Source organism: Kogia breviceps, chromosome 12 (assembly GCF_026419965.1).
Source record: "Kogia breviceps isolate mKogBre1 chromosome 12, mKogBre1 haplotype 1, whole genome shotgun sequence".
In the NCBI taxonomy this organism is placed as follows: domain Eukaryota; kingdom Metazoa; phylum Chordata; class Mammalia; order Artiodactyla; family Physeteridae; genus Kogia; species Kogia breviceps.
The window spans coordinates 36,085,150-36,101,290 of NC_081321.1; the positions used below are offsets into that span (position 1 = coordinate 36,085,150).

At 37.2% G+C, this 16,141-nt stretch overlaps 1 protein-coding gene across 9 annotated transcripts in view; it reads left to right on the forward strand.

Annotated features, from left to right (window-relative positions):
- ANO6 (anoctamin 6) overlaps window positions 1–16,141 on the forward strand; it is a 203,784-nt gene that overhangs the window by 103,949 nt on the left and 83,694 nt on the right. For 7 of the 9 annotated variants that reach the window (XM_059081599.2, XM_059081597.2, XM_067009134.1 and 4 more), the window contains one exon: window positions 8,178–8,306. In XM_059081599.2, coding sequence (XP_058937582.1) covers window positions 8,178–8,306 — 129 coding nt within the window. The remainder of the gene's footprint in view (window positions 1–8,177; window positions 8,307–16,141) is intronic. The other 2 variants (XM_059081595.2, XM_067009137.1) reach the window with 1 other exon arrangement.

Below are 16,141 nucleotides of genomic sequence, written 5' to 3' on the forward strand. Positions count from 1 at the left end.
AACCTACCTTATATTCTTCCTCAGGAGGTGATACAAACTGAAAATGCTAATAGGTTCAAAAAAGTTTAAGGTAAATGGATTGATGTTAAATCCATAATTCGATATTAAAACAAAGCAAGACATTTGGGGATATCGAAACCTTAAGAGCTCAGCCTCCAGGAGGATAACCATTCTCAAACAAATGTCCTCTTGTACCACTTGTCTTGTTTCATCACATCCATCACTTTATCATTCCTGACTTTATTGGGACTGTTTTACAGCTTAATCTCACTCACATTTCTTTCACCAATGTTACCACTACCAGATGAGATCAGTGCAAGCAGATGATGGCTTCTTCTAGAAAAGGGAAAGTAAGAAAACAACCACTATAGGCCTTTTCACAGTTTTCCTTTTCTTTACTTGTTCATCTCCTTTTCTACAGATCACCTTTAAGGAAAGCCAAACAAAAGTTTTAAAAATGGTGTACCACCGGTGGGAAAACAAGAAAGCAAAACAAGTTTGAAGTCATGCTAATGCAAATCCCAATCCCAGCTAACTGTGGGTTTAAGGAAAAGTTCACTCGGAGTCCATCCTCTCGGAGAAGGCTCCAAACTAAGAATCTTCTCGCAATAGCAAGCTTATCTTTCCTGGTTACTTAACTCCTTTTAAGGAAGCTTTATTTTAACGGTCATTTCAAAGTTCTATTTTCATATTTCCACTAGCCTTGTTCATAAATTTTAAGAATATAATATGAGAACTCTGTTTGCTAAAACTACTGCTTCCTTGGCACAGGCCAGAGGGAAATATTTAACAATAAATATGCCTGAGGCATTATGCCTCCACCCTCACCCTGTGTTTGAAACGTGATGTTCTAATAATAGAACTCTAGAGTTTATTTTAACACAGGCAAAGGGAAACAAAGGAAAAATGCATATACCAAATCAGGAAGCTGTTGGTATGTGAACATTCCCTCATGAGTATTAAAAAAAAAAGAAAAAAAGAAAAAAGGAAAGACGAAGAAGCAGCAGCAGCATTTTCATGGCACAATCTAATACTATTTATAATTGAACTACATCTATTTTTGATGGGAAATGACTGAAAATAGCCAGTTCCACTATTTGGAAACTACTTATAGCCATTTACAAATATAAATTAGCAAGACGATTTTTTTTCAGTTTTAATTTCTTTTTTTTAAACATCTTTATTGAGTATAATTGCTTTACAATGGTGTGTTAGTTTCTGCTTTATAACAAAGTTAATCAGCTATACATATATCCCCATATCTCCTCCCTCAGCAAGATGATTTTTTTAGGAATTTGTACATCATGGCTTCCCTGGTGGCACAGTGGTTAAGAATCCACCTGCCGATGCAGGGGACACAGGTTTGAGCCCTGGTCTGGGAAGATCCCACATGCCACGGAGCAACTAAGTCTGTGCACTATAACTACTGAGCCCGTGCTCCGTAACAAGAGAAGCCACCACAGTGAGGGGTCCAAGCACTGCATTGAAGAGTAGCCCCTGCTCACTGCAGCTAGAGAAAACCTGTGCAACAATGAAGACTCAATGCAGCCAAAGATAAATTTAAAAAAAAATTGTACATCAGTTTTAAACTTGCAACAGAACTCATTTATAAACTAAATCAGCAGTAAGTTCTATATTCTAAAAAATTATGAGTCAAAATATATACTGATACTTGGTAGCTACACAGGGAGCACATAAACTGTATTGGAAAGTATGTCCAGGGGGCAGTGACCTTCTCAAACTAGTATCACACATTCCAGTTCAATGTCTACATTTCCAAAAATACGTCAGCATTGTTGAGCCTAGGGCTGGTAGACAGTGCCCTAGGGTATTTCTCTCCTTTCCTTTTGGGAAGTAACCGTATGGGCTGCTTCTGTATTATCATTCACCCACTTGCTCCTTTGCCAGCATGGTCTTTAGAATCTCATGAGTAAAAACCAAGAGAATCTACTGAGAAGGGATTAAATAATATGATAGTTCAGTTAGGTCAAGAATAGTAATTGGCATTTCAGAAAAGCATTAATTCAATTGGGCAGTACCCATAAAAATGTTAGTGCTCTCTAATTAAAAGATGCAAATGAAAAAAAAAAAAAAAGGTATTTTAACTCTCATGGGAAAAGTGAAAAAGAGTGAAATCCAGTGAGGGAAAGGCACTTTCATACTCTGCTGTTGGAAGTGTTCATTTTTATAAATATTTTGGTTGACAGTTTAGCAACATATATATCAAAAAACCTCTAAAAGGCTAGGTCCCTTAAAATCTGCTTCTAGAATTTAGCCTAAGAAAATAGTAATTGAACATGTGCACAGATACATACGTGTAAAGATGCTCCTTGCAGCAGTGTTTATAAAAGCAACAAATTGGAAAGAACTTATATGTTTAACTAAATGGTATTGCAACTACTAAACATGATGGTGCAGAGCTTTTTTTCAAGCTAGAAAAATGACTGTGATGGGTGTTTTTAGAACAGTACGTATAGTATGGTATCATTTTAGTGAATGTGCATTGGAGTTTGTGTGTGCGTGAGAGAGAGAGATCAAAAATATTAAGAAGCTCTGCTCATCTCTGGGAGATGGGATTACATATGACTTTTATTCATTCCTTTATACTTCCCTGTATCTTCAGAATTTTTTTGGTATTGAGTATATATTACTTTTATCATCAGGAAAAAAAAAAAAGGTCTATTTTCCTAAGAAAAAAGCAAACCAAGCTCCTGCTAAATGCAAAGGCTCAGCAGAGAACTCAGGGTGAAGAAGACCCGGCCATTGGCCTTCAGAAGCTGATAGTGTGTTTAACAGAGTGGGGACGGAGACAGTGTGATTTGTACAGATATTATTCTGGGTCACTCCTAAATTTACCCTGATTGTCACAGAGTCACCAACAGGGATGTTCTTGGACTCTCTAACAGACTTGGAATCCTTACTTCTAGGTACACCTCCTCCTTGAATGAGCAGCTTTTCCACTGCACTTCTTTCCTGCCAACACATTCTTGAATGCCCCGTCAAAAACACTCTCACACATATCCCCCAACACGTGATTGACTGAGCTGACTTCCTGTGTGGCCCCCTTGTGCATCCATGTACTTCTCCTTATCTCTGGTGCTAACGTGTTACTTCCTTTTCTCCCACCCCTGCTTCTCATAATAGTAATCTTTCTACCTTCAGCCTTCAGCCTTCCATGCCTGCAGTTCTTGGCATTTTTCTTTGTACTTTGCATGTTCTCACTATCAAGTGTTCTTACAGGCCGAGGAGGTGATCTGAATAAAAGGAATAAAAATTGATGTAGTCTCTGCTATCCCTTGCAGTTAATCTTGCACACTTTATAAAGAAAAAAATGTTCCGCTATCTCTTACGCCTTGAACCTGCCTGGACTCTGCTACAGTTAGGGAAAACACCAGAATATATCTCATTTATAACTGCATGGCATATAAATAAATTTTCATTATGTTCTATATTTCATGGGATCTAAATCTTTACATAAAGTCTCTTGCTTCTAACTTTTGTTTCCCTAAAACTTGCGATATACGGGATTCAAGGTTTACTGAAAATAGAAAATCCTATATTTTCACTTCAGTGTTTTGCTATAATTAAAGTTTTTTTTTTTTCCTGTTGTGTTTTTCCTGGAATTAACTACTTTGTTTTGCTAGTCTTAAAGACTGCAGAGAGACACATGTGTTTTCCACATTCACATATCAGTTGCTCTTTAATTATGGGAGTGTTTTGATATTGTTTATTTTTCATAGTGTAATTCCTCAACTATCTTTGTTAGACAATAAGACTTTTTGTGTCCTGTTTTCTGTAGAGGTTGAGACCATTAATCCAAATAAGCCTGGAATACTCTCTAATCTCATAGTAAATGACAGCCTTAACAGGACAGGAATAAACTGTTTGGAAATTCTCTAGAATTTTTAAATCTGATACAATCAAATAATATCACTTGCTGTCCAAGGCAAGTTTCCAGCATCCTTACACATAAACGAGAGTTTGAGCAAAGATCCCAAACTGATTGCTTTGTATCCAGATCTTGGACAAATCATTTAAAATTTGCATTTTAAACTCTAGGAGTAGATGCCTCTATTGTGAAATGGGACTTCCAATCTTGATTTTGCAGGGTTTATTTGAGGACATATTTTGTTTATTTGAGGACACTTGAGAAGTGTGAGTTTGGACACATGTTGAGCAGCAAGTTCTTTCCTGGACTCACCAAGTGCTGACGCCAGGGATTCCAGGAGGGTGCTTAGTGAGATGGGCTGCTCATCTCCACTGACCTAAATGCCATGGAGCAGTTACACCCAGGCAGCTGCTTCCCCAGATCCTCTCTTTCCCTAGCCCTTCTTTCTCCACCCAGAAGATAAGCCTCACCATCATGTAATCATCATGTGACCCTTCATGTACCCAAAGCTCCTGTTCAAGGAAAATCCAGATAACTTATGAGAAGTTTTCCTACCAAGTAATTTCAGTCATCCCTTGGTATTCACAGGGCAGTTACCAAAATCTTTGGATGCTCAAGTCCCTTATATAAGATGGTGTAGTATTTGCATATAATGTCTACACATCCTCCCATGTCCTTTGATCATCTCTAGACTACTTATACTACCTAGTACAATGTAAAGGCTAGTACAGTGTACATAGTTGTGAATACAATGTAAATGTCATGTGAATAGTTGTTGGCTCATGGCAAATTCAAGCTTTGCTTTTTGGAACTTTCTGTAATTTTTTTTTTAGTCTGACGTTGGTTGAATCCACAAATTCTGGCAGCGTAATTTTGCTGCTTGCATTTTTATCCTGATTTGGTTAAAAGAGCCCTTTGGGCTCTTTTGTTGAAGGAGATGCCCTACAAATAGAAGGAGGAAAGAAGTCAGCTGAGAGCAGGGAGACCTGGAAAACATCACTTGGGTCCATTACACCCAACCTTTCTTACTCCTTCTCTCCTGCACTGCTCTGCCAGGAGCTTATTTCTCAGACCTCCCCTTGCTCAGACCAAGCATGTCTCTCTTCCCAGGTGTGAAATGTCAAAGCCAACAGGTGAAGACACAGTTGGTCAGGCCACTCTTCTGCAGTGGTTGGCAGCATTGTTCTTGTTTATTTTGATATAATGACAAGTGAGCACGGATAGTCTTTTTAACCACTGCAGTCTTTAAGTACAGCTTTGGGTCAGATTGCTGCAAATGAGTAAATGGATGCTAAATTGGTGGAATCTAGTGTCCTCGGAACCAGAGAGGGCAATGGCTGTGAACAAATAAAACATATTATAGACTCTAAACTGTAATTAGAAATTTTTTTTCCAGGAAGAAAGAAGTATTAACAGCTAGAGACTCTGCTTAGTTCCTTGGCATTAAAGACATTTGCCTAAGACCCTCAGGGTAACGTAAGTTACCCTGATGAGTATAAGAGTTAATAAGTTTCCTAGTGGGGAAGTCAGTAACCATAGGTAAGCTCCAATCTCTAAACTGATTTGACCTGATAAATTTTTAACCATCTCCTAAAGTGTTTTTAAACTTAAGCTACTGCACAGGAAAGATTGAGTTTCAGGGTTTTTTTTGTATTTCATCTTGGTGCCATTTGACTTGGTAGAAAAGACTAAGGATGAAATTTTGAGTAGATTTTGAGAGGTAAGGACTAGAATAATCCATCTCTGAATAATCAGTCATTTTGAAGAAGATTATCAATATTTATCCTAGGAAACTATTAAAACTTTACTTCAAAACTTTAGAAGAGGATTTTTTTTAAATTTGTTTTTAGATTTTTTGTCATTTCAATACCTGTTGGTTGAGTCAGGCCTACAGTGGAACTTATAACTGAAAAATCCAGCCTCCCCCCGACCTCCCCCCGGCCCCAAGCAGTACTGTTTTGTTCATAGTTGAGTCTTTTCTATTTGGGCTAGTTCCCTTGTTTGTTAGATATTCTTTCTAGCCCAGCGTTTTGTTTCTCCCTTCTCCTCCCAGTCACCTAGTGGAATGTTTTCTGCCAGGAGATGGGAAACGTGGATTTCACAGCCGTACGAGGTTGGCACTCTTTCCCCCGGCTTTGCATTCTAATAATACCATATGAGAGTCTGACCTAGTTATTTCATACAGACAGCTCTTGCCAAGCCAGTGGCGTTTTCCTCCGACAAAGGGCCATGGTCTTCTATCATACAGGAGAGACGTGCATACAGACCAGATTATCTGGGAGCTTGCTGCCAACCCGTGTGGCTGTGCAAGGGCTGTGTGGGGAGGAATGCCTGGAGCCATGTGCAGATGTGGTTCTCATTCCAGGCCTCATTCTGCAGAATATGACTTCAGTGAGCTCCTGTCGGACGCCACCAAAGAAAGGCAGCAGAATGTGGGCTCCAGAGAGCAAGCTGCTTTGTACACGTTTCAGACGTCTGTAACAATGACCAGGTTTTCGTGACTATATTCCACCTTACTCCACTTCCCCTCTGCCTCATAGTTTTTTCCTCTACACATGGTTTTCCTCTAGCAACTGCCCAGGTCGTCACCAATAGTAACATCTTCACTGAAGGGAAGAGAAATCGAAGACAGGGGCCTCAAGAACTCCATGGCCGAAATGAAAATGACAGGCCTTAGCATTTTTGTATAACTTTTAAAAAAATGTATTTTAAAATTAATTAATTAATTATTTTAAATCGAAATATAGTTGATTTACCGTGTTGTGTTATTTTCAAATGTACAGCACAGTGATTCAGTGATATATGTTCTTTTTCAGATTCTTTTCCTTTATAGGTTGTTATAAAATCCTGAGTAGAGTTCCCTGTGCTATACAGTAGGTCTTTGTTGGTTATCTATTTTATATATAGTAGTGTGTATATGTTACTCCCAAAGTCCTAATTTATCCCCCCCACCCTTTCCCCTTTGGTAACCATAAGCCTGTTTTCTGTGTCTTGTAGAGCTTTCAATACTCTTAAAGTTTACTGGTTTTAAAGAGCTGAAATTGGAAATAAAAGAATTGGGTGGTAGTCTCGGCCTGGGACACTGATGTGTCTGTTTTTCTGGCCCCTCAGCGTCCTGGCTGGGAAAGGTCTCAGGCCAAGTCACACTGTTTAGCTGCTCTGTTGTAGAAAAGAGGAAAGGAGGGACAAGTATCAGTTTGTATATGTTTAGCAAAAAAATACATCTTCTCAAAAGTGTGAAGAAAATGGGAAACTGGTGGCGGTAAAATAAGGTGATTTGTGTAGTACTAACTGGTACTGAATGAAGAGAATAATTCCTCACATTTAATGATTAAGGGGTTCTACCAAATGACTGCAAAATGCAACCTCCCCATGACTTTTAATGGAAAAAAATGAAAAATTGAAAAGTATTACTTGTCAGTTAAAAAAAATATTCCAGTTCTTAAACAACATTCACATAAGCAGTCTGACCAGCTGTTTGAGAAACACAAACTCAAGCCTTTCCTCAGAGCAAATTAAAACAATTCTATCCAAATCCATAAGGTAATAGAGATTGTTTTAAACTGTATTAGGTCTGTGTTCTGCCGTTATGACTTCGTTTTTACGCCATAAGGCTTTTAAGCTCTAAATTAAAGGCTCATTTATTTGTTCTTGTTTCTGGGATTTTTGTTTGTTTGCTTATTTTTTGCTAGGAGTGAGGGGGTATCTTGTGTGGATTTGGGGACAAATACCAACGACCAGTGTATCTTTTGTGTGTATCAAAGCATTTTCTGGCATTTGTTTAAGGTTATAAAATGATACTTTGTATAAAGTGATGAGGTTCAGAGAGAAGTCATGAAAATTGATGAAAAGGTTAGAAAATATGGCAAAGGTAGGATGAGATGTTCATAAACACTGCTTTGTCTTAGATTTTTTACTCTTGTTAAATGAACTTTGGTCCTTAGATAGGCTTCTCTGGTTACTGTGTTCATTTCCAAACTTGATACTCCTTTTGCTCATCCAGCTGGGAATAATTCTGGGATAACTGTGTTACATTCAGAATGCTGATATTTTCCCCTACATTTGTAGAATAATGCTAACCTGCTCAATTCAAGGACTTCTTTCACCAAGAACAGACTATGCTTGCAAAGATCATGTGACCGTGCCCTCTTGGTCAAGTAACTAGTTATGGATTTATTTCTCCTTCTCTGTAAGCATACTGATGTATCTATTAAAGCTAGAAAATAAACACTTATAAATTGGCAGTTTTCAAAACCCTGTATTAAAATTTATTTTTCTATCCGCACAGGAAGAATTTAATGGAAAAACTGACTCCCTCTTTTTTAGTGATGGTCAGCGAAGAATTGACTTTGTTCTAGTGTATGAAGATGAAAGTAGAAAAGAGACCAATAAAAAGGGTTCAAATGAAAAACAAAGGGTAAGTTTTTTTATCCTATTTTCTTTTTATTCCTTATAATATTGTGAAATGAAAAAATAAAGTGAAACTTGGTGTTTGAAGTATCATACAACAAACATACCTTCATATTTTCTCTGTTCATCGTTCCCTCAAGGCATGGTAAGAGAAAAAGAATTTGTTTTTAAAGTTTGGAACAGAAACTTCCTCAGGCTCTTAAGCTGAAGGCAGACTTTCTTCAGAGGAATGGCACTTTCTATCTGTAGAAGAGATTTACATTAAAAACAAACTTGGTGATTTGCGACTAGGTATGAGAGGGAGCTAATGATTAACAATGACAGCAAGTGTAATAACCACCAGCATTCAGGGAGTGCTAACTCATGGATGGTCCATGCATTTTGCCTGCATTTTCTCATTTAATCCTGAGAACAGTCTGTGAGGTGCCTTTATTTTCATACCATTCTGGATGACAAACTTGATCCATAGGTTACATGACTGCCCAAGTTCATGGACTCTAGTGTAAGAACTGATGGAGCTATGGTTCAAACTCTTGTCTTGAATCTCGAACCTGTGCTCTTGGACCCTGACATTCAAATTCTAATTCTGCCACTGTATTGCGTGAAATAATTCTAGTTGAGGTGACAGTAGCCTCGGATTACAGAGGCTTTAATAAAATAAAAGTTTACTTGTTGCTCGTGTCAAACAAATGTGGCATCCCTATTTGGCACAGTGGTTTGGGGGTACAGGCAGGGCTTTGTTCCTTGCAGTCATTCAGGAGCCCAGGCTGACACAGAGGCTTTGCCATTTTCAACAGGTAGTTTCTGATCATCTTGAGCATCAATAAATGCTAGATGGGATGACAGAGAGAATGAAGAAAGTACTCGTGCTTCTTTACCTCTTTGGACTGGAACTGACTATAGCAGTTGTGTTCACTTTATACTGGTCAGAACTCTGGAAGGTGGAAAGCATAGTTTCTGGCCGGAGAGCCATTTCTCAGTAGGAACTCCATGCTGTGGACGGTGAACATGAGTTTTTGGTGGACAGCAGCTTGTCTTTGCCACAGCTACCAACTGGCTGTGTGACTTGGATGAATTTTCTTATCAGAATCGTATTTTTTTTTATTATTTTTGAAATGCCGATTATTTTTACATTTTGACATCTCTGAAATCAGGGTACACCTTAAAAAAGGTGTATCATAATTTCATTGGCTGCATTTTTTCTTATTGGTACATAAAATACTGGCTCACTATACAACCAATGACATCTTAGATTTAGGAAAATGGGAAGCCCAGTACCTAGTCCAGAGGATTATGGTTAGGATTAAATAAAACAATTAAATTAAATAGATGTTAATTCTTATACCTTACCTTTTATTTGGGGTTTTCTTAAATGCACTGGTATGAAAAGGCATCACTCTCCTGTTTTTATATAATTTTATCACTAGAGGAAACTAGCTTACAGTATTTTATCATTTTCCTGTGGACACTATGTCTTCTGTGCAGTCATGGTCACCATCATCAAATATGTATTAGGCATCCATATGCCAATGGAACAGAATTGAGTACTATATAAAGTAAGTTAAACAAATCTAATCCATTAAAGTATAGAGGAAACAGTTCTAGTTTTAAACAACAGCTTCTCTGCCATGGTAGAGGAGTCCTAGAGCCTCTTACATTATTAATAAGGTCAGCATTTGCTTTACACAGAAGCGTAGGTCCTGGAGTAACTCTCATAAATCAAGAGAAAAAAAAATCATCATTAATTTTGGCAATTCCTGAACTCATGGCTTGATACACCATGATGTTGGCTTTTATCTGCTGTGCTTTGAAGTGTTTTGAGTCTCTGTTTATACATATTACTTAATTTAGAATTCAAAGCTCAGCTTTGGAATCACATTTTTATTAATTGGAAAATCATTTGCACGTTCCATCATCAGGATTTAACATAACGCCAAGGAAAGGCAATTTCAAAATTCTTCTTTCTTTGAGAGGGAAAAGAAAAAGTATGTCTAAATCATATTGATTTCCTAAAACAACACCAAGGTTGACTTTGCCAGGGGCTGATCTAAAAAGTATTGTTAAATTCTTGTTTAGAGGTGGAGAAAGATAGAACTGATAGGGCTATGAGTATTCAAAACATAGAAGAGCAAAAGGCTGCATCTGCACATGAGCAAAATAGAAATTATTTTTCTACACCAAACCTCCAAATATCATGTAACTTTGTCCCCTTATATTAGTGAAAATACCTCAGAACTTCACACCTCCCTTTAAAAAGCATAAACCATTTACGTTTAGATTACACATGAGGTTGGTCATAAGTTGTTCCAATAATAAGTGTTCGCTTAGCTAGTACTGCTGTCCGTGGCACAGAATCAGTTTGAATTTTTTTTTTTTAACTGCAAGTAACAGGAAAATCAAACTCAGAATGGCTCAAATGCTAAAAGCTCAAAGGGGGCTTCCCTGGTGGCACAGTGGTTAAGAATCCTCCTGCCAATGCAGGGTACAGGGGTTCAAGCCCCGGTCCGGGAAGATCCCACATGCCACAGAGCAACTAGGCCGTGCGCCACAACTACTGAGCCTGTGCTCTACAGCTCACCAGCCACACTGAAGCCCACACACCTAGAGCCCGTGCTCTAGGAAATAATAATAAAAGGAAATAATAATTCTCTCATTTAAGAAATAGCCCAGACATAGGAGCATTTCTGAGTTAGGTAATTTATTGGCTTAATGAGGTCATCAGGAATTGAGGTTCATTTCATCCTTCCGCCCTGCCATCCTCAAATGTTGGCTGTTCTTAAACTGTCTTCACTTTGTTACATGATGTTTGCTGCATTTCCAGACATCCAGAGGCAGAAAGAGGGAATGCCCTTTCTCATGGTCCTTTTGAAGGGGGAAGAAAGCGCCCCTCTTCCTTTTACTGTTGACTGTCTATCACAGGTCTATTCCTAAACCAACTACTGGCAAGATGAATGGAATTACCATCATTAGCACAGACTAATCAAGACTAGGCTTTCCTCTCTTGAATCACCTGATCACCCACTATCTGACAAACCATCGGGCTTTTCTCAGTAATGAAGAAGGGAGACTGGCTGTTGAATAGGCAGCCAGCAATGTCTGGCACAGCACATGATTAAATATATATAAATAGGTTTGCTCTATGTTGTGAAGAGCAAAAATATTTTAAATAAAACAAATTCCCATGTATTTCTCGAACTCTTCTGCTCAGTTTTGTTAGTCATGCTCTCTTCCATTTCCTTTATCCAAGACTGCTAACCAGTGGCAGAACTGATCTATTCTGAATTTCATTTTGTCTGACACTTGGCCTCCCTTCAAACAGATGTGTTTATGACCAAGTAATGGTATAATGCAGGTGATGGTAAAGAGGGTAGAAAGGTCTAGATAGCACAATAACAGTATAAGAAATCCTGAATGTGTTATTATTTATTGATATTTACTTTTTTATCAGCAGAATCCATTCCTAAAAGTTTATTTCCTTGAAGGTGATGAAAAGTTTATATATGGAAGTATAAGTTTGTATTGTATATCTGATCTTAAGAATTCTTTAGTGGATCTGGCCAGTGGAGACTACAGAATAAGAAATTTTCCAAAAAATGAGTGTTGAATTAAATTATACCCAAACTTTCAAATTATGTGAGACAACTGACTAATTGGTTACAGATCCTTTGAGCTTTTTTAAAAAAAAATTATTTATTTTATTTATTTATTATGTTTGGCTGCATTGGGTCTTCCTTGCTGTGTGCGGGCTTTCTCTAATTGCAGTGAGCGGTGGGCTGCTCCTTGTTGTGGTGCGCAGGCTTCTCATTGCAGTGGCTTCTCTTGTTGTGGAGCACAGGCTCTAGACATCTGGGCTTCAGTGTGGGTGGTGAGCTGTAGAGCACAGGCTCAGTAGTTGTGGCGCATGGGCCTAGTTGCTCTGTGGCATGTGGGATCTTCCTGGACCGGGGCTCGAACCCCTGTACCCTACATTGGCAGGCGGATTCTTAACGACTGTGCCACCAGGGAAGCCCCCTTTGAGCTTTTAAAACTGTTATCCCTTGTTTTAGATGACTTATCATGAGGCTGGATCTCTACCCAGAAGCTAAATGAGATCTCTTTGCAAATGGTTAAAAGTTCGTCAAAAAGTTCTAATTTGTTGAACACAGTACGTCACTCCATTTATTGAGGTTTTAACATACTTTAGTAAAGTTTTATAATAATATCTATGAGGATCTTATACATTTTATTAGCTATTATATTAAATTTTGGTTGCTGTTGTCAGACATTTTAAATTGCAGTTTGTGATTGATTATTGTGTGTGTTAAAAAAGACGTCTATTGGTTTTTTTAAGTTGTATCTAGTTACCTTGATAAACTTTTTAGTTCTAATAGTTTCTAATGCTTGTTTTAAGTTTTCTCACAAGAAGACCATATTGTCTACAAGTGACAGTTTTGCTGTACCTTTCTTTATACTTCATTCTTTTTCTTGTCCAAGTGATATGGCTAGGACCTCTTGAATAAAACCAGTAACACATAGTAGTCACCACTGTATTCATGATTTTGATGCAGATGGTTCTAAAATTTCACCATTAAATATCACATTTACTATAAATTTTTGGTAGTTTTCTTTTAAAAAGTTAAAGGAGTTCCCTAGGTTGCTGTGAGTTTTTATAATTGGGTTTTAAAATTTGTCGAATGCTTTTTTTGTGTATCAAGGTGATCACATTGCTTTATTTATCAGTAATTCGTATATGCATTAAGTATATGATTATTTGTGGTTAATAAGATGATAACTAACAGTATAGATAACTCAAACATCATTCACTATTGGCTTTAACATGCAATGTATAATTTTTATAGTCATTAGCTTCCTGCTTATGCTAATACTACATTAATGTAGTTTATTTATAATTCATTAAAAAGTATTTGAGGTCACTTACAGAATATACCAAAAATATAGATGAGGAAATCAAGGTGACAGAAATGTAAAAGCCAGAAAAATAAAATGAAGCCATGTGTCAAAGTAATAAACAAAATGATTTATTATTAACCATAAGGTCCTGTTCAGAAGTTAAGAGTTCCTCTGCAAATTTGCCTCTGAGTTTCCTAGTAGCCAGAGAAAATAGAGGATGTTAGCATGGTTTAAAGTTTCAACACAATAAAAACAAAACTGGTTGTTCAAAAGAAATACAATCTTTCTGGTCTAAAGATCCCCCAGATGGAAATTTGTCCCGTGGAGCCTCCTAAAGGGGAAGGCATGATTGAGTCGACTTAATGTTGCCGTACACTCTCCAAATTGAAAAAATAAAGGGATGGCAGAAGGGGATTATGAAGAATCAGAATAATATTAAAAACTTCCTGGTAATGACATATTTGCTACAAATAGTCCATGAAAAATATTAGGCTAGGTTAAGTGATGATGGCAACCAGTGTTGGGTGGTCTTACCTTCTCAGATAACTTTTGGTAGGTGTTCTGTCTTTTGTTTTCGGATATGAAATCAGGTTTAGCTTTAAGTCCTTAAAATTTTAGACTAAAGCAGGGAGCTCTTCATATTTTTATCTCCTTCCTTTACACCCTACTTGCTTAAACTAAGATTGTAGGTTAAAAGGAATAAATTAAATTAGAATCAGCAGTTTCAAATTACAACTACAAGATGTGTTGCTGGTATAAGCATATTTGGTTTTATTTTTGAGTACTCAGCACAAGAGCAGTGAATCCGAATCTTGATTCTTATTTCCAAAATGGGAAGTGTCCTTGGGCTCAATCCTTAAAAACAGACAAACAAGACAGTGAAATCCTGAAAAGTAAAATCTGATTATCCCATTTCATCTCAGAAAGATGTGGACAAGAGAAAATCCTTTTCCCGATGAGTCCTTCTGAGTTAGTTTCGAATGAAGCTGTCATTTGCCCTGGTCCCAACAGTCACCTGTGTCTCACTTTTTTAAAGGGTCGTCTGTAAAAGGGTGAAGGGTTGGGAAGAATCAACTATACCAAATTCTCAGGCTTGAAGGGGATAAATAATCATAAAAGAAAGCTGCTTATATGCACAGAAAAGATGTGTCCTAAAAAAATCGTATAAACTTGTCTGATGATAAGAGTCATCTGCTTTGCTTGTTAAAACTAAATTATCCAGGCCCCATCCTGTGCGTACTGAGCCAGAGCCTCCAGGAGAGGGGCCCTAGAATCTGCATTTTAAGCAAGCACTCCAGGTTGTTCATATAAACAGGTAGCTTAGTTTGGAAAACATTGCCCTGAAGTGTTTACAGTAGTTATCTTAGTGGATTGATAACATGATTTTTTTTCCTTCTCAGAAAATGTATGTTTTCTAAGTTACCATTTGTTTATTTTTGTAATTACACCAAAAATGTTAATTTAAAAAGAAAAGTTAGAAATAAGCTTCAGGTAAATTTTCACTTCCTTTCTATGCTTACCATTTAGGATGCTCATCTGTTTTCTGTCCCTCGTGAACATACGTCGCCTACTTGAGTAAATCCCTCATCAGATCGGTCGGTCCACTAGCGTTCAATGTTTTATCACCAACACGTGAATATAAATTAAGTCCCGATTAAATAATTTATTCCTGCTTACCAGACCTTCTTGTGCACATGATATGTAAGTAATAAGAAGCACTTTGAGTAATGAGAATAGTTTTTTTGCACAAATTAAGTACCTTTGGCTTATTTCTCATCCATCTTCATAGGCGTAACAAAGATTGACAGGTTCAAAAATACAATGATGACACCATCAGTATTTTTCCTAACAAAGCTGGGAGAATATTTGAAATTAATCTATTCATATATTTCATTAATCCCTACTGGTTTATGCTGATTTATTATCATCACAGTGTATTTAGTAATCTTACTTCTTAGACATTGCAAACCCCACTTTTTATGCATAAAATCTAGGTGACATAAAGCAAATGGTAAAAATTGGTGTTTAAAATCAGTATTATTACTGTATAATTCAAAAGCAAGTCCTTCCCAACAATGACTTTATTAAGCCAAATGAAATGTGTAACCTCAGGTGCTTAGGGGACAGAAAGCTGCCTTAATTATGCCAGCCTGTCCTTTGTGATTCTGATTGCTTTATTCTTTATTTCTCTGACAGCTTTATTAACATCTCAAAAGAGGTATGAATAAAATTCCAGTTTCTGGGGTGGGATAAGTGCTCTTGTCCTTCTCTACTTAAAACCTGCAGTACCATTCTCCACTGACAGTAGTAGAATCATATGCATCTTTTTGTGATGTCCATAAGTCCTCAATGATTACAGTCACTTTGGATTTGCTAGAAGTAGGTTAAAAAAAAAAAAAAAAAAAAGATCCTGGTTACAGTCCCAATGAATTTGCTCCCCTAGAGACAGAGGAACTTACAGCACCATCTAGTATATGGCTGGGCTTTTTTCAGAGCCAGTGAGTGTGGTTTAGTCATTTTGTGCTGCCAAATACACATCATAGACTATAAACATAGGTTTAGGTTCTTACATGTAAGAGTTCCAATAAGGCACATAGATAATTTTTAGCTAAAAATTGTGTGGCCTCAGATATTCATTTATTCAACAAATATTTATTGAGCAATGGCTATGTCAGGCAATATGCAATATTAATTTTCTTTCATTTTTAACATGGAATACAGCTCTACCCTAATTTTTTTTAATGTCAAGAACACTGTTACACTCTTTGACATAAACCACAGCAAGATCTTTTTTGACCCATCTCCTAGAGTAATGGAAATAAAAACAAAAATAAAGGAATGGGACCTAATTAAACTTCAAAGCTTTTGCACAGCAAAGGAAACCATAAACAAGATGAAAAGACAATCCTCAGAATGGGAGAAAATATTTGCAGATGAAACAATGGACAAAGG